The 19,933-nt window shown below is 40.9% G+C and overlaps 1 protein-coding gene across 2 annotated transcripts; it reads right to left on the reverse strand.

Moving 5' to 3' along the window:
* Window positions 1-634: 634 nt before the first annotated feature.
* On the reverse strand, window positions 635-19,933 carry GPALPP1 (GPALPP motifs containing 1). Of its 2 annotated transcripts, XM_062607383.1 has the most exons (8): window positions 19,777-19,932; window positions 14,744-14,885; window positions 13,655-13,753; window positions 9,738-9,846; window positions 6,147-6,281; window positions 5,773-5,937; window positions 5,279-5,377; window positions 635-3,349 (listed from the first exon to the last, which is right to left on the reverse strand). In XM_062607383.1, the coding sequence occupies exons 1-8, from the start codon at window positions 19,859-19,861 to the stop codon at window positions 3,131-3,133; spliced, it is 1,053 nt and encodes a 350-aa protein (XP_062463367.1). In that variant the 5' UTR covers window positions 19,862-19,932; the 3' UTR covers window positions 635-3,130. The 2 variants fall into 2 exon arrangements, with proteins under 2 accessions (XP_062463367.1, XP_062463368.1); XM_062607384.1 differs by lacking the exon at window positions 6,147-6,281 and having other exon boundaries at window positions 19,777-19,933.

Raw genomic sequence — 19,933 nt, forward strand, 5'->3', positions numbered from 1 at the left:
AGGTCAGAAAATCACATGCATGAAGTTGAGAGTTAGGCAACTGCACAATTAGAAACTATACGCACTGTAAACAGGTGAGGCAGCTGAAAGATGCACATAAAGGTCTCTCACATTCTGATTTTTAATACCAAATTACTCTTAAATCAATGTAAAATTTATAATTGGAAAGAAATAACAAAGTTTACATTTCAGAAACTAAACAAGCCCTCAAAAGCACAAGCAGCCCTGGACTCCTGGAGCATTTTGAAGCTTCTTTCATGCAGAAAACCTCCGTTCCTACTGGAGAGAAACATGTTAATGTTTCACCTCAATGTTTCTTTTGAGAAGGCTATTTTGACAATGCCCCTTTTGTGCTATCACCATGACACTACCAAAGCCTTAAATAAAATGCATTTGTATTGCTGTTTATTATTTGATAAACACTTCATCCAGGAAAGCCAACACACAGAGCACATCCGCTGCCTGCAAGAGCGGAAGCGAAGAGTAACTCTCCATAGATACATGTTTAAACGAGAACAGCAGAGACTTTCCTCAGGTGACAGTATTGCAATACCATATTCCAACAACATTTTCCAGCTCAAACATCATGGCAGTGCAGTATTTTGTCCTGAAGATACATACAAAGAAATCAGTAAGTTCTCTTCATATAGCTTTATTGCTTTTAATTGTTCCTTTGTAAAAGCAGACTCAACAGGGTTAAATTTTTGTTATTAACATAGAATATTCCTTAAAAATAAACACCCAGTTTATGATACACCTACCACAGAAGCCTTTTTATTGAATTCACTATGAATTCCACACATATTTAACTTTTCAGAAGGAAGGGACCATAACTCTTGCGCAGAAATTTTTACCATCGGTATTAACAGAGGACATCTGTACCAGCAGAAAACAAAGGAAGTGCTTTAAAATCTAGGCTGATGGCCTTCTCGCATGCAGGAAAACCTCCCTGAGGAAACAGTTTCCGGATATGCATGGAGTCGATACACTGTGACACACGCTGGCAGTGCAGCATAGCAATAGAACCCGTTAAATCTGCACTGGGAGCCGGTTACCAGCAATGCGACAGAGTAATTATGGGGAGGAATTTCTTTGAGGTAAATTCTGGTTTTTCAAATGAGATTCTGAAGAATCGCCCACTAACATTTCTGCAGAAACTGTTTACAGCTTGTCCAAATTGTAGAGGACAACCCATCTTTTCCCACAAAAGCTTACAGAGCTTGTAGTTTACTGAGTTACTGCTTGTTCTAATGACTGTTGGAGGGAATGGTTTGGCGTCAGTAAAAAGATTAGTTTATGTATTAATGCAATTCAATAGTTCACTCAATTTACACAACATAATGAAAAGCTTAATCTTAACTCTCAAGAATTCCATCTTCCCCCTATCTCAAGTTCATAACAGGGATTTCATTGAGTCTTTGAGAGGCTGCTTCAGAGTGGAGAAAAAAGATGAAGCAGATGAGAGAACACAAATTCCCAGCTCACATCAAGGCTTCACTAATTAGGACCACACATCCCACATGGAGGTGTAACCTACCGCCACACAGCTGTGAAGGATCTGCCTGCACTCCTGTTACTACAGCTCCCCTTTCCAGCAACACCACAGAGCCTCCACTCCATCACATCCTTGGAGGGGGCAGCAGACCATGATGGGGTCAGAAAGGGTAGCAAGCAGACAGCAGGGATGCAGCTGGAGGGCAAGGCCTGGCCATCTGCCACATGTGATGACCAGTCCTCAGTCTGGAGGGGGAGAGACTAAAGAACAAAAATGGAAACACAGCATGTAACAGCAATAAAATCTTAATACAAACAGCCCTCATTCCTGCTACAGACGTGTCTGAATGAGGGATGCACAATGTCTGAACTGCACAACGTGCTCATGAGAGCAGCTCTTTCAGCATAAGGCAATGCTTGATAGTTGGTTTCTCAAGGCAGTAGGGTATCCAAAAGTGTATAAGGATCATTTTTGTCAACCATGGAGATTTAGCCAATCACGTGATGCTCACCCTGTCATTGCTTTAGTTGCCTAAAAAACTCCCAAATATTCCTAATACTGCCTTTCCAATTTAGGAATCTACATTTGCTGAATTGCTAGACATGTTATTTATTAACCCCCAGCTGCAGAGGAGCTCCCAAAAAGGGGAAGGCAACAACCCACAAGTTAAAAAAACTTAGCAAGGCCTTGCTTGCTGGGCTAAAAAAGCATGGGGCACTAAGAGAAGCCTGTTTTATGGGAGGAAAACTAAAAGGTGCTTGTTTAAACCTTCCTCTCACCTCAAAGAGAAAAGACTCAGGAACTCAAAGTTGATTAAAACCAAACCTAGTACAAAGCCAGTCCCACTTCTTCCTGAAGGTAGCAGATTTTTCAGATGGCAAAATGAATTGTCTATTTAAAAAAAGCAGAACCTAAATATATTTTATGTAATCATTGATTTGCAAGACTGAACATTCTCAAAAGACTTTGCAGCACATGGAGCCTGTGCCTTGGGCTCATGCACATGGGCAATAAAATAAGACCAACTTTTTAGCCACTTATTTCTGGGGCTTGTGGGGCCACTGCTCCATTAACACAAACCAACCCAGACACTATCTGCCATGGTAGCCTTTTTACAGTAAATCTCATGGTATTTAACACACAAAATATGTCACATTTCTGAACAAGTTGCCAGCATCTCTCATATAAGATTACTTTCATACACAGATACTCTCAGTAACTCCTCAGAATGGATCCCAAACATTACTCAAGAGAAAAAGGATGTAAGTGCAAGTCTAATTTTAAATATGTAACACAACTCTCCCTTCAGCTTCGTCACATACACACAGGAGCTAAAGGAATCTAAGAATCAAATGTAGAGCTCCATAACATAATACCTATTTAAGTATTTTTATGCTAGCAAAAAATATCTCAATGTTTTAAAGTAGCAAATTTACATTACCTTTTTTATACCAGGATTATCCTTTACCAGTTTAGCTTTAGTAGAGATGATCCTCCCTAACAGAATATTTACAGACAAGGAAAAATAATTAAACATCAGGATATTTATTTTGCATAGAAATATTTACAGGAAAATACTTAAAAAATTAAGTATTCAGACTTTCACTGACTTCAAAAAAACTTCATGCTTATATGTTATAAAAACATATTGCCTTTACTGTGCTCAAATTTACTATTCAGATCTCTGGATTTTCTTATAAGAGCTTTCTTTTGTGCTTCATCAAATCGATGGACTTTGAGATCCTGGTCCCGGTCAAAAGGCCTTCTTTCCTGAGGTTTGTTCTTTTCTTCAGATGCCTTGCTCTTTAGCTTTTTCTGATGTATGTCCATCAGAGATTCCGACCTCTTTGACTCCTGGAAAAATGGGAAGAAGGAAGAGGAAGTTAGTATTACAAGCATCAACAAGGGAGAGAAAATCCAAGTAGAAAGGTTGGAATTAGGAAGGCTGAAAATTCCAGAAAAAACATGACAGCTTAGGAAGTGTAAAAGAGAATGATACATATGCCATACACAACAGAGCAGAAAGCACGTATAATCTTCTCTACACTGAATAAAATACAAATAATCCACTGACGTTAAAGATACCCATAAGGATGTTGAATTTCTGCAAACGGTGGAGATTAATTATAAAAATAATGCAAAAGAAATACAAAAGTTGCTCTGCCATTCTTAGAGTCAAATACAGACAACATGTCAAGAGCACAGGCTCAGTTTCTGATACACTTCCCCAAGCATCTGCATTTGGTCACTGCTAAGGGCAGCAACAAGCTAGATACCCTTTCGATCTTACTCTCATGTGTTATGATGTTTTAAGGTGTGCTCTCTTTAGTATTTGAATTGCCTGTTGCAAGCCTAAGGACAGTCACAGGTTTGAGCTAGAGCACATTTTGCCACATCATATACTTTGGTTCCATTTATTAAACACGCAATCCAGCTCAAATATTACATAAAACTTTTGCTGATTTCACACAGGAGCAGGATAGTTCTCACAAGGCTACGCATCCCCTCCTTTACCTACGTGTATTTGTGTATCTCACAGCAGTCAATTTCTCAGACTCTCAAATCATTACAGACCATCCAAAAGATAAGTCTGAACCAACTCTCTCATCAGAATGAGCAAAGGGTGAGCAGCTCTGTTTCCTCATGTCTAGGAACAAGACATCTTTATTCCAGAGGTTCACTTTCCCTCACTCCCTGTGCAAACACTTCGTCCCACATACAAATAATAATTCATACATAGCATAAGAAATGAAAACAGAAAATGGGTAATATTTATTCATGGTGTAACTGCATCAGTGCTGACAGCATTGCACTAGAGAATGTATATGGCAGCAGCATTAAAGAACTAACTGTAAGAAACCAGCTTAAGAACTAAAGCTCCTGAAAAGAACTATATTCAGAATGATAGTGGAAACAGACAATACAGAAGGAATTTAAGGCAGTATGCTAATAACTCTGGATTTGCCAGCCTCTAAATCAAGAGGCACATGTGATTTAATGTATGACAATTAAAAGTGCCAGATAAACTTAAATCATGTAATATAAGCCAAGGCTGTGATTCTCAAGAATTATACTCTCAAGAGACCAGACTGACTTGCTGAAGGCATCAGGCCTTAAATCAAGCATGAACAGGAATGAACAGGTGTAAGGCACCAGTCCATATTCTCTGGTGAACAGGGCTGGCAGACAGAGAAGTGGGAGGGAAGTTGACATGGAGTTCAGATTTCTAGTAACCAACATCAGCCTGTGAAAATGGTCTCCTTCTCCAGAGACTGAGGAAAACTTCAAATAATAATGTTGTTGTAATGAGCAGTTAATGTAATTAAGAAGTATAATTAATGCATTGACCTGCTTAGCCTATCAAGCTTCTTTTGGGTTAATGCATATTTTGTCCTGTAAGTTAAACTTTTACTACTGTTTTATTCCTGGAAAGCTGGTAACTTGGTGAAGCAAGCTAATATCTGAATGAAGGTTGTCTACTGCCAGCAACCATGTCCTGATGTGAAGATGATTTAAGGAAAACCCACCTAAAACCAGCCCATACACACAAACTCCAACTCTGTAACACTGTTTTCAGCAGCCGTCAGCTGACCCGATCCTGCTCTTCTTGAATTCAGTGGCAAATGTTCTAATGACTTAAGCAGCATTAGGTTTGGGCACTAAAAGGGAAGACTGTACTAGCATCATCATGGAAACCAGCAGTGCTAGGAATGAGAACCAGAATAAAAGTGTGAAAAATTAAAAGAAATGCAGGAAAAGGAAGTATTTTGCTATCACACTTACATTGTATGAAGCCACCTGCTCAACAAGTCTCTTATCTCTCCCAGATAACACGATTTCTTCATCATCCTTACTGGTTGACTTTTTTGCCTCTTCTCTTTCCTGATGAGTAGAAGCAATCACATGCTACAGTAATGTCCGAAGGAAAAAAGTGAGGAAATCTATATTTACTTTAATTAAATCTGAAGGATAGAGGCCACCAGCTATTTTTCGCTCAGCTTGATAAAAGAAGAACACCACACTGTAACTGGAAATTGAATGAGCTGATACAGAGTACCTGACTACTACAGAAGGATGAAGGAATAATGAGTGTCAATGCTACTTAAAATCGTTATTTCCTTGCCCTTACCTTTAAGCCCCAATTAGTAAGTTTTGGAAACAAAGGATAAACTCAAACCAAACAAATTTAATTGACCAGTTCAGGGAATCTTTGCTTTCACAGAATATCAACAGCATCCACACTGCCCACAGGTGTACGTGGATGAGTAAATGCTCACCTTGGCTTTTCTCTCTCTGTCAGCTGGAGTATCTGTCCAAATAGATCTATCTCCCGATTTGTCATCAGCTCTTCTCTTGAATGTTCTTGGGCCAAATCCAAAGCTTTTCAATTCAGGTGGAAGCTCTGTCATCCATGATTCCCTGGTAATTTGCTTGGGTTCATCCTTTATAAAAGAAACAGGTGCAGAGGAAGAGTAAAAAGAGCATAATAAAGAATTGCTGTCTGAATCTCTTGGCTTCCAGCAGAAATAATGAATTTTTCTTGAAACATTTAGTGTCCCGAGCAGAACTGCAACTGTGTTCACACAGAAACAGGCAAAGAAAAAAATATGCTCCAGCAACAAAATACTAGAAATTAAGAAATGCAACTTACGCTGTCTGCTGAAGTAAGTTTTTCCTTCATTCTCTGAGCTCTGCGTTCAAATTCTTTAGTGACATCAGACTCCACTGGTCCTTTTGCAGGCATTGGGCCTATAATATCTTCTTCTTCCTCACTACTATCTGTTACCTTCCAAAAATAAAACATCTCTCTCACCCAGAGCTCTAAGACCATCAAGAAACACTTCAGCTTCACAGGATTAGAATGATTTTATAAACCTAATGCAATCCACCTGCCAGGCAACTAAAACCTGGATTAAAACTCCCCATTAGACCTGTTCTAGTACTTTAACGTGGATACTTAGCGTCCATGGTTCCAAAAGCATCATCTCTTCTGAAGCAAAACAGCTGGTTAACACGGTGGCAAAGTCCTGCTACTTCATGTTCTCTGCATGCAGCCATGTAGCCCCTGTGGCCCCAGGTAAAGTTGCAACACACAAACTTACATGTTTGATACTTTGCGCTTCACCATCACTAGCAACATTTGGATGAATCTCTGGAATAAGGATCACAGCTGTCTCGAGTTTAGACTCCGTAAGGGTGCTAGGAAGAGTTGCATGCAAGCTAGGGCACAGTAACATGCATGGTACTACACCCCTGGGTGTATAGTAATCTGCCAGTCTCACCTATTGGTTCTGTTATGCTCTTCTTCAAACCCTTTCAACATCACATTCCAAGCAATTATTTGGAGAATGGCTCCAAAAACCCAAACTTTGAAAGGCACTAGGTGTTAATAAGACCCTTTATGGATGCCAGAGGTTGTACTGAAAGCTCACACGTCCCTCCAAGTTAAAACAGGACAGATGTGGACAGAGGCAGAACTAGACATGAAATAATGACACCACAGTGCTTTGGAAGCAAAGCTGAGGTGCCCCGCATCTACAAAAGTGAAAAGACTCAGCTACGGCCTGAATGTGTGTGATAAAGCAACAGGAGTAGGATGAGGACAACGCTGTACAGTCAGGAAGCAGAGAGCATTGCTCCAGAATATAAGGTGGTGGTAAATGAGTTTCAAATGAAAGATGGCTGGGGGGAATGGCTTGCTTTTGTCATGCCAAACTTCAGTTACCTGGTGGGCATCTTAAAATCAAGACTGGACATTATCAGAGAATGTTGCAGCTCAAGAGTGATGAGCAGTGGGAAACCAGTATCAGTATCCCTCCATATAAAATAAGGCTCATGAGGCAGAGGTGACCCAGTGGAGGATACAATAATGGAGTACAGAACCTCACTGGAGAGTTACCTAATAGGAGCATGGGGAATGGAGGTCAGGTGAACAGAGGAGGAGAGAAGGAAAGTTATCCGTATACTGAGTTCAAGCCTAATGCTTCAGGCTGCTCATAGCTGGCATTTCTCTGCTGTAGAGGGATTTGTGCTAAGGAAGACAGGAGATGTGAAATTAGCCACTTCACTCTTGTGTGCCATTTGCAACAGAAACACTGCTCCAAGCTGGTGAAGCCAGTTGGCATGTCTGCCTTTTGGAGTCAACGGAAGTACGAACAGTCAGAAAGGCAAGCTTCAGGGAGCAAGAGACACAGCTTCATGTGGCTGTAAACCACGAGGTGCAAGAAGAGGCTTAGCAAATTTAATGGCTGTATGACCAATTGCATCTGAAAGACTGCGAAAGGTAATAAATAGCTGCTCATTTATAAACACCATCACTGTAGTGTGGTAACACCAAGTTCTCTCATGATTTTTCTCAAACACATTTACATAGCCAAGCTTTCACTGATTATCTACCACTGCAATATTGCTTCAGCTTTTAGAGAATGGGATAACTGCATTTTCTCTCTCTTTTCAAAGAAAGAGCAGGTGGAGAAAAAGAATAACCATCTTGAGAAACCAAAGTAGTAAACCACTTCCTTCTTCTGTGTACAAACAAATAAAAAATGCAAATATATAACACTTTCGCAACAAATAGTAGTGTGAAGTAGTTGAGAATGAAAGACAAATCTCATGCTGAGTTTTAACTGAAGTGTGTCTCATTTCCTTTCTCATGTCTGAAGTTAATTCATTCCATTACCACCTGCTTCAAACAAGATGAAATTAAACGAAGATTAAAAAATACTGCCTTAAAGTTTAAAGGGGAAATCAATAGAAGGTGAAAAGTCAGCATAGAATAAGCTGCTTCTAAAGATGTGCTAGAATACAAAATAAATAAAAATAAACAACCTCACTCATATTCAAAGGTAAAAGATAAAGTATTATTAGGAAGAGGAAAAAAAAGTAAGCCAACAAAGCTGATGCTAGATCTATTTAGGATTAAAACAGACCTTTACGTTTGCAAAAAATACAAGCAGGCCACTTTTGACATCCCTGCCTCAAGAAATCTGTCATTATGATAAATTGCTTGTTATTTGGAGTTGCAAGACGATGGGTATCTTCAAAATGTCAGACAATCATCCTTCATGAAGGATTATGGCAACACTTTGCTGTAGGAGGCTAGAGAACGATGCACCACACAACTTCTAACCAAAAAAGTAAAGTTCCAGAGCAGCCATTGCCTCATTCCTCCCTAGCATGCCCCACAGTGGCTGGGAGTTAAACTTTAGAATGTAAGTATTTTAGAAATAAACACAGTAACTGTTAATTCTCACAAGGAAATAATATTTAATTATAGCATGAGAGAGACTCAATTACGTAAATGCTGGTATCCAACATGATTTTTGATGTCTTAGAGCATCCTGCCTGGCTTCAGATGTGCTGCTCAAGAAGGATGTAGGCTTCTCTCTAAGGTGCTACTCCCTATTTGCCAGCCTACTGCAGACAATACAGATCATTTGGAATGGTGCTAAAAGGCCCTGTTGAAGGAGCTGAATCTTCCCCATACTTCTGGTTGTATTTTAATCACAGATCTTAGTCCTGAATGTTCTTTAGGAGTACATGCATCATTTTGTGGCTAGGGCTTATCAGCTATAGGACTTCTAACTAGTTTTTACCCAGCCTGATGAGAATAGTCAAAAACCATGACCCAAAAAATTGTGTCAGCATCACTGTTCTGCTCTATTTTACTGCGAGTTACAAGTATCATCTGACTATTGATCAGAACAGTTAGCAACACCATGGCATCATTCTTGATTGCATTCTTTCAGATACACTTAGTTAACACATCTACTAATAAACATTTTTAATGAGGCAAAGATATGCAAAATACTCAACCATTTTGCTCCCCAACAGCAACAGAGTAAAAGCTTGAATTATAGGTAAATATTTTCATTTTTACAGCTTGCATTACTTCTTTCATGCCTTTAAAAATTTGAACTTTGCCAAGATGTTCACTTGTGAAGGACATCACACCAAAAGAAATAAAAAAGCATGAGGAAGTGTTACTGTGACTGCAGTTTAGGATGCCTACATCTCTTGTGTTCACTGAGTGCAACATGTCAAACAGCAAAATCTCAAAAAAACAGACCAGCCTTTTTCTTTTTCAAGGCTTATTTATGCTCCACTATTTGACTCAGGCAAAAAATATGCCAGACACTTTCTGGTTTAAAGTTAAACTGGCATTGAGAAGTATGTCTAGTAGACTTTTTCAGGCTCCTACTGATAGCTTGTATTAAAACAAAAGGCTTCTGTTTCCACAAACCTGGGTATGGAATTCTGATGAAACAGACGGTCCTATGGAACATCTGCTATTCCCAATGTCCTGTGAAGGTCTCCTAAAGCCAGGAGGTAATGCAGGACCTATAATGGGCCTTGAAGGAACAAAAAAAAAAAATTAATTTATCTTCAACTGGGAGACAGGAAAAACCCAAGAAGTAACATAAGCAACAGACAGTACTCTCAGTGACAGCCTTCCACTGTTTGCTGCAGGAAAACATGTAATAGATTAATATAAAAATTAAATGTAGATGAGAAATGCAATTCTCCTTCTTCCCCATGCCAAGTGTGCCCCTATGCGCACACCATAGAAATAAATGAGTAAGAAGAGTTTCTCCGTTCTCCAGGAGGACCTCTGCAAATAGCTGGGATGCAAGAAAAATGGGAAGGTTGCGGCATGTACTCAAGGAAATCCACATTTTTCTTCCTTCAGGAGACTCAAGAACCATGAAAGGTGGGAGGTCAAATACACACTACTCTTTCCCTAGTAACAAAGCCAATTTTGTTCATTCTTGTCTTGCACCAGTTTTGCTGCCCTTCAATAAACAGATTCAGTGAACTGCTCTGATTTTGAATTTATTTTCTCCTGGAGTGGGGATGAGAGAAGAAGTTTTGTGATCCCAAGTAACTTCACTGTTTTGGTTTTTTTTTGCCACAGCTCAGCAAGCAGGATAATCTGATTGTCTCCAGGAATACAGAAAGGTGAGAATCTCTTTTCAGTCATTAAAACAGTTCAAAGTATACTACAGACTGTGTCTCTAGCACTGAAAGACTTTTTTTATACAAGTTCCTCTTAATAATCCACCAAGATAATCTTTAAAGCTAATTAAACCCCCAAACAATTAACACCTGAAGAGATATCCAAGTGGCAGTATCCTCACAATGCATCAGCAGAGACTTTATTATGATCTTCAGTTTCTGAGCTTTAGGGCAATCAAGCATAACACAACATGAACTGAATTATGCTAATTGTGGTCTCCTACTAAATCCTGCATAATCTAATCAGTACAGCCCTGCTGTAAGTGATATTACTGTCAAGATTTGAAGAAGGGAAATAAAAAGCAGAAAGTCCTGTCAGAAAACAAATCACAGACAGATACAAGCAATAAACGTGAGCTCAGGCCAGGACAAGGGCACTGGTAACGTTTCAAACCTAGACGAGAGGTCTGGGTTAAATTTGAAGTTCCACCCCCACCTAGCTGCTGCAAAAAAGAAGCAGCTTTTACTTTCCTCCATTCCTTTCTGACTACTTTCTTGTTAGGGCCATATTTTAAAGTCCCATTATAATTTAAAGAGACTGAATTTAAACCTATGCAGATATGGCCAAAATAATCTTATTTTAGCATACAAGTATGAATGGAGAATGAGAGACAGTTAAACCAAACTATAAAAAAAGCTTTCTACTAAAATATATGAGAACATCAATGTTGTAGGCTGTATCTGGGCAACCTGTGAAAACGAGCAGATGTCAAATAATGTGCCTTGCTTCTGTTGCAGCCCAAAGGCTCTTCCAAAGAATGGAAAAACAGCTCCCATTGTCATCCCTCCCACACTTTCCATTTCTATGCTTTTGTTTTTCACATGAATAACACTGTTACTTGGGTCTTCCCTCAGCAACACATGGCCAACATGACTCTTGACAGTTTCCTGGATGTCCAAAGACTCTCTGAACAGGTGAAGTGAATGTAAATCAAACTCTGTTAAACACATTCTGCTGCTGTTGGCAACTTCTCTACCTATATATGTGTTTAAAAAAAATCACCCCAAAAAACCTTAGCATGAATTAAGCTCTAATTTAAGGAATACTGGATTTCATATACAGCAAAAAACTCTTCCCTGTTGTTGGACCTGGAGCTCTTGCTAAAGGGTGTTTCAAGATGGGCATTTCAGCATTCCTCTGATGTGTAACAACATTTTTTAAGATAACTTTTGTTCTTTACCGTGATGTGTGAATACTTTGGGAATACTTATGAGTGCCGCACTTCTGTCTAGCATTGCTAAACAGCAAAATCCTTTCCAAAGTCGAAGGAAAACCATTCATGTATATATTTTATGTTGGAATGATTCAAACAATTTTTAACAAGCTGCGAATTCCCACATGAGCTGCTCCTAAACATGAATATGTTGCTTTGGCAAGTCTGGAGAAGATGTAACAGAACAAAAGCTTTTCTAAAAGAATGAGTATGTCACACACAGCTAATAAACATTATGTCTACACATTAAAACAAACAGCTGGCATTTGCTTCAATTATTCATGGTTAAGCAGTGAGCTACCAAGTTGCTCAATGCTCGAGGCAATGCAGCAGGGAGATAGTTAACAGCACGGTGTCTACACCCTGCACAGCTTACATGCCTCAGTGTGTCAGACTCCCAGGTGTATGGGAGCGGAAGACAGACAGAGCTCTAACCACATCACACATTTCCCACCTACTCAGGCTGCAGAATGGCTTTGCTCAATCTGCCTTCTGTGTGTGCTAGGAGCAATTGTATGGTGAGCTACGACAAAAAACCCCTAGCAAGCGCCTTTTACTGCTTTAATCTTTCACATTCTAGACACAGAGCAGACTCCTGCCCTCTGAATGTAAATGCCCCCTGAATGTAAATGCAAGTTACCCAACATTTTGGAAATAAACTGCTAAGTGGAAGTAAAAGTTAGGTGAATATACAAAAAAATATTATATGATGGGTCACCACCTGCATTACTGCTCATCTCTCTAACCTCCAAACTACAAATTGCCTCTTTTCTTTTGCACACTGACATAAAATTTTACTACAGGAGTGGTCCTGTCAAAAATCAAGAAAACAAGAAGGCTACCACTGCTGCTATTAAAAGCTACAAGTATTTATTTGCTTTATTAGAGATCACATTTTAGTGATTTCCTAGATTTTATGATCAACAATTATGCATATGAAACAGAAGAAAGAAAAAATATTACCCTTGGGACCACCAAATGAGCCCACTGAGCGTGACAGCCACAATTAGAAGAGTTGGTCAGTTATAGCAAAGCGTAACCAGACAGATACAGAAAGGATACTTACACAGCTCAACAACAAATTGAGTCCCTTTCCTAGAAACTGATAACTCCTACCTGATAGGCAAGTACTGATGCATTTTATCTACCAGCTCTTTATTGCTCCGAGTAAGGTAACAGTGATCAAAGGACTTCCTTGTACCTTCCATCAGTAAGTGTCCCCTTGGAAGTGCCAATTTCACTATGGATTATCATTTCAAATTATAGAAGGAAGTGCACAGATCAATGTAAAGACTAGAATGATGTGAGACATGGTTAAGTTCTGCACAGAAAATCCATAAACAGTTGTTTGGTTTTTTTTGGGGGGGAGAGGGGAAAGTATTTTATAACTGCATGCAAACTAACAGAAAACTTTCTGATAGAGGCTATAAATAATGTTTATTTTCTTAGACCTGAGCTCTTGCTTTCTAGAAACCTACACAGTTCAGATTAGTTTTGTACCTGGAGACTCAAAAACAACCCCTGATGCATTAGCAAATGACAATTCCAATAACCTGCATTGCACTGCACCACACAAAAGTTAACTGCCCTACTCATTCAGCCCAGAATTAAACATGGAACTGAGTCCTTGCACCTGTACTTTGTTTTTTCTGCACTGATCTGAGACCTACCATAAGAAATAGATTTTGAATGTCAAATTTCCTCTGACAACTCATATTTTTAATTTTTCTCTCCACTCAGGACTAGGAGGGCAGTGTGTTCTATCTCAAAGGAACGCCATTCCCGTTCTCAGAATGTGGAGGAAGCAACTCTAATCATCTGAACCTGAAGTGCACAATTGGAAGTGTTCTGTAGTAGCGCAACAAAATATTTTACCTTAAATAACCATGTTTCAAGGAAAAGAGTCTGAAAATAATTCAACTTCAATTACCTCTCTGGAGAATCATCCTGTTTTTTAAATCCAGGAGGAAGAGCGGGCCCAAAAAAGCCATCATCATCATCATCATCTTCCTGATTTCTTTTTGGCTTTCTGCAAATAAAAGGATTTCACTTAATAATTACCTCGACATGCACAGCAATTATCAACATTTTAAAAAGGAAAAAAACCCCATAAAATTATTCCAAGCAGTCCTATGTACTAAATATCCTGCTGTTACCAAGGAAACAGTGCAAAAGGATCCAAAATAATTTGAAGCAATTAAAGAACTGGGAGCATAAGCTTCACTCCAAAAATGCTTTGGCATTTGAAAAAAACATTAAGAATGCTTTTGCTGTAGATGGAAGAGCAGTGTAATGTTGAAATACCATTTTCTAGTCACAAAATTTTAAATTCAACACCTTTTTCTGCATTTTTATATACTGTCTGCATTTTGACTAGTAATTTCCCCAGTTCAGTTCTAATTAACTGAAAAACCGTGGAGTAAAACAAGAAAAAAGTGAGTAATATTTACTCTTAAGATGGCATAACACCCTTCAAGTGCTTTATATAAGGCGTATCACAAACACATACAAGTTCTTAACACAGCAGCTGTAAGTACTCAACCCCACCAAATGTGAGTATATGCACACTCCTGTTATTTGCTAAACAACCCATGTTTTTTCATTAGAGTTGACTTCTGGACATAAATTCATGCCTATAAACAGTTCTTATGACCTTTCAGTGAGAAGTAGTATACCAGAAACAGGGTAAAACTCAAGTACCGACTACATACATTATAAGTGGTGTCTGACCTTAGTATAACCCAAGCAAAATACTAAGGATTTTATTACTTTAATGGCAGAATTAATGTAAAGACAGAGATCTGATTGCCCAAAATAACTTAATTCCACTGTAGGGTGTCAGACAGGTCAGCTGGACATTCTTGACCACAAAGAACGTGCAGAACATGTCATGAAGTTTCACACAGGTACAGGGTTTAAATTTTTGTTTATATAATACTGTCCCTGTCTCATAATTTATACAGAAATATTTCATTTGCAATACAGTGTCAATATACAAATAACCTAAGAATACACTCACTTGGGTGCTGGATCTCCTATCTCTTCTTCAGAATCTCTCTTTGTATCTCTGGGTAGAGGAATTGATTCCGAGTCATCATCGCTGTCAGGAGTTTCTGAGCTACAGCTGCTTTTATAGCCTGGAGGCAATGCTGGTCCTGCAACTGAATGTCCCAGTATTTGGGATACTTAGTACACGTTTCAAATAAGTACGATCTATTTTGGTATTCCCAAAACATCTACCTGGAATTAAGTTTATTCAATCATTGTTCTGTCTAGCATTTAGAGAAGACAAATAAACTTCTAGAAGTTACTTTTTTCAGCATCACATTTCAATGAACAACCCCCCCGAATTAAATTAGTAAATTACTAATCCATTACTACATGAGTGTCTTCTGGAACGAGATTAGAAAGCCATTTTATCTATCAACTGATTCACAATACATATGGCATGAACTGGTATATTTAAAAGAAACTATCACCTTAATAAAACATTTGAATATTACTGGTGAAGAATCACTCCATTTGTGCATACACAGCATGGGAGACCATAGATTAGTGAAATTTAATTGCCAGCCTGCTTTAGGAATGGTTTAGCAATTATGATTATTCCCAGTTCAGCAAAGCATGAACAGCAAGCACAGACTTAAGTACTCTGCTGAAAAAAGGGATGATTGAGGCATTCAGACTTCAAAGAATCACTACTGTCAGAAGGCTGGGGCAGTGGATGGAGCTCTTATCATCCAGTCAACCCTTTACACTCTGGAGTATGAGGGGGAATATCCCAGCAAAAAAAAGAATTAGATGCCGACACTGCTAACAGGCCTGAGCCACTTCTGGCACTGTCTCCACAAGAAGGCACACTCTTTACTTATTTGGATATAGTACCATGTACGCTGGGTCCAGAAGCAGCTTAGCTACTGATCCTAACACCAAATGCCCCCCAAATGAGACACTGTGTTAACACAGACACCCCCACAGGCTCAATCAAAACAGAGCCAGCTGGAGTAAGCAAAGACCACCAAAGGCCCCAAATAAGAGGCCTTCCCACACCCAGGGCCAGCAACAAGTTACACAAACAACACAAACAGACATCTGATATAACGGAGATTTAATCCTACTGAAGATTTAGCATCCAGAAACACAGACACTGTTCCTCCTTTTAATATTTCAAGCACCAAGTCCAAGACTGACAGGACAGAAAGAAGCTTTGGTGAGAAAAGACACGGTTAGCTTTATGATTTGTCAAGCGTTAGATGAAAAGATGAGGTGGAATAAAACTACACAAATGAAGGGTACCAGGAAATTACATCTTCAGATAAAGAACTATGACTTTTTGATGGTTCAAAATAAAACCTGATACAGACTGTGGTTCCATTGTTAGCTGACAAAGGCCAGGCAGAAATTGAGTCCTTTGAGTGAGCTTCATAAAGCTTTTATTGATCTTTACCACAAGACACAGAACAAGGTCAGTCTATTAGTTACAAAGCATCCAGACAGATCTACCACTTACTTTGTTTTCTGTTTTAATGGGAAAAACTTTAACCAGGATATACAAATCCATTTCAGCACTAAGAAAGAAAAAAAACCCGCAACACCCCAGCCTATAAAGGTAAAATAAGCTCAAGATGAGAGGGAACCAACAAATCAAGGATAAATAAGAATAAAGGCTGCTATTAAGAAGTCTCCCATCTTGGTATGAGAAACACCACCGGATAAAGAGCACTTAAAAACCAGACAAAGCCTGAACAATGGCTTTCTCCAGCTACCTGGTGCCCTGATATCATGAAAGCAGAGTTTTATTTGCTCTGAACACAGACAAGTAAGAGAAGGCCTCGGACTAAAAGGAGCAAACTGAGAGATGCAGTTTGAGGAGCCTGACACTGCAGAGGAAGAGAAAGATAGGGAGCAGCTTTGTGAACTGGAAAGAACTCATAAAACCAAAACTATTTAAGGAAGAAGACTGGTCCCACTGACGTGTTGGCTAACATCAGGGTTAACACACATGCTTCTTATCCCAATTCCTCTTCGTTTTGACGGCACAACCCTTTGCATGGGCTATGCAATAAACTGGCTCAGGGAACTCAAGAGGCATAAAAATAACACTGCAAAACCCAACACTCCCCTGAAAGAACTGTTTGTTCGTGCAACTACAGTCTAAGCAGGACTAACCAGAATCAAAGTAAGAGAACAGAGAATGGTTCACAAAGAGAAAATGGCATTTAAAGTCTGTGGAAGTAAAAGTCCTTGGACATGGTGAAAGAAGAGGTGGAGAAGGAGACTTACGAGAATGGGGATTAAAAATTACTATGGTCCTGGTACTGACTGAGACTCTTATTGATTGAGACTCTTAATCAGTACAGGTAAGGATACAGCAATGGATCAGGGGAGGGAGCCAAGAAAAGAGTAGAAAGGAAGGAATGGGAATTGCTATGCATAGGTTCTAGAGGCAAAGAAAGGAAAGGGTAAAGAGGGGGGCCAAGATCTAATGAGAAGTCTGTGAATGAAATTCCCTGGAAGACATGGAAAAGTGAAAAGATACAGACCAAAGGAGGAACAAAAAAGAGCTCAGGCCCACAGCTCACTACAACCTCCTTTCAGGTAGTTGTAGAGAGCCATGAGGTCCCCCGAGCCTTCTCTTCTCCAGACTAAACACCCCCAGGTCCCTCAGCCATTCTTCAGCACACTTGTGCTCCAGACCCTTCTTCACCAGCTCCACTGCCCTTCTGTGGACCCCCTCCAGCACCTCAATGCCTCTCTTGTAGTGAGGGGCCCAGAACTGGCACAGGATTTGAGGTGCAGCCTCACCAGTGCCAGTACAGGGGGATGATCACTGCCCTGGCCCTGCTGGCCACACTATTGCTGATACAGGCCAGGATGCCATTGGCCTTCTTGGCTGCCTGGGCACAAGCTGGCTCATGTTCAGCTGTCAATCAGCATCCCAGGTCCTTTTCCGCCGAGCAGCTTTGCAGCCACTCTTCCCCAAGCCTGTAGAATTGCATGGGGATGTTGTGGCCCAGCAACCCCAACCAGCATTTTGCCTTATTGAACCCCATGCCACTGGCCACCCATCAACCCAGCCTGTCCAGATCCCAGATCCAGAGCCTTCGTGCTCTCCAGCAGATCAACACTCCCCACCAAATTGGTGTCATCTGCAAATTTACTGAGGGTAGAACTCAATCCCCTCATCCAGATCATCAATGAAGATATTAAACACTGGCCCTAACACTGAGCCCTGAGGGACAACACTAGTGACCAATTGCCAACTAGATGTGATGCCATTTACCACCACTCTTTGGGCTCAGCCATCCAGCCAGTTTTTAACCCAGCGAAGAATCCACCTATCCAGGCCATGAGCAGCCAATTTGTCCAGGAGAACACTGTGGAGACACTGTCAAATGCTTTACTTAAGTCCAAATAGATAATGTCCACGGCCTTTCCCTCATCAACCAGGTGGGTCACCTTGTCGCATTTGGCATCCAAGAGGGCAAACTACATCCTGGGGTGCATCAAACACAGCACAACCACTGAGATGAGTTAGTGCAGCCTCACCTGGAGCACTGTGTGCAGCTCTGGGCCCCAGAATTTAAGAAGGATGTGCAGGTCCTTGAATGTGTCCAGAGGGTTGTACACCTGGACAAAACGTGGACACAGCAGGCTGAATAACCTAGACTAGATATTGCCAAAACACTTGGTATCACAAAACCACAGTCTAATGGTAAGTTTAACTTATGTTGTTCAGTGGATTCATACACAATGTAGATATCTGTATCTCATGTATGATGTATGAGAACGCTGGTGTAAGGAAACTAAGTCATCACCACATATATCATTAGGAAAAGCTGCATTATTTCAGACAGGCGTGTTAGTCAGGACTTGAGTAGAAAGCCAAGCTGCGGACCTGGAGCTTGATGTTGCTATGGGATTGCTAAGGCAGCACCTTGCTTTTCCTTCCTACTGCTCCCTCTTCTGGATTAAAAAATAAGAAGAGCAGATGAGCACACCAAACCTTTCCCATTGGAGCTGCACTGTTGGGAATAACTGAATGTTCACTGAAACACTGCCAGTAATTGAACATACATACACTAATGACTTGAGGATGGATTAAAGGCAGGGAGTACTAACGCTCAAACTGATACTTCCAGAGATATTACAGCATGTATGGGTTTACAGTGGGGGTATCCAAGCACCACTGCAGAAGAGCCAGCCTGGCAGTCAGCTGGCCCCGGAGGCATCCCGCTGCTGTCAACACCAGATACCCTAGGAGGTGCAGCACCACAGCCTCATTGCTCACAGGCCAGCTCCGCATCCTGAGGGAAACTGACCAGAACATAGCAGTTTCACAGGTTTTGGTCTGACACAGGAAAACAGGAGGCAAGACCTAATCACTGCCTTGTTTTATTTTTCTACCCACTAACTTCACACTCGGAGATACTAATGAACACGGGCATAAAAATGCAGGAAAATAATAAATCCATGCAGAATTAAAAAAAAAAAAAGTTTAGACCATTTCATGTCTGCAGTACCACACCATGTGAGTACCTTTTTATAGAATCACAGAATAGTTTGGGTTGGAAGAAACCTTAAAGCTCATCCAGTTCCACCCCTCTGCCATGGACAGGGACACCTTCCACTAGACCAGATTGCTCCAAGCTCCTTCCAACCTGGCCTTTAACACTGCCAGGATGGGGCAGCCACAGCTTCTCTGGGCAACCTGTGCCAGTGCCTCACCACCCTCTTAAAGAATAATTTCTTACTAACATGTAACCTAAATCTACCCTCTTCCAAATTAAAGCTATCCCCCCCTGTGCAGTTCACCACACGCCCTTATAAACAGCCCCTCTCCAGATTTCTTGTAGCGCCTTCCCGCACTGGAAGCTGCCCTAAGGTCTCCCGGAGCCTGCTCTGCGCCGGGCTGAACAGAACATTGCTTTCCCTTGAGGAAGGCACTCTAACACCTCCCCGTGAAGCTCAGCGCCCCCGCGGGCCGACCCCGCAGCACCCGCTCACCGCGGCCCCGCCGGTGCGCACCGACCCCTCCGCGTCCCGCCTCACCCCGGCTAAAGTCCTCATCCGGGTCCGGCTCTGCGCAGCGCGGGAAGCCGGGCGGCAGCTCGGGACCGATCAGCTCGCGAGCCATGGCGAGGCCTGCGCAGCGCGCATGCGCCACAAGGCCTCCACCTACTCTCCTCCGTCCAGCCCCGCCCCTCCG

Source organism: Pezoporus occidentalis, unplaced genomic scaffold, assembly GCF_034315485.1.
Source record: "Pezoporus occidentalis ecotype Australia unplaced genomic scaffold, CSIRO_AGI_Poc_V1 ctg122, whole genome shotgun sequence".
Lineage (NCBI taxonomy): Eukaryota > Metazoa > Chordata > Aves > Psittaciformes > Psittacidae > Pezoporus > Pezoporus occidentalis.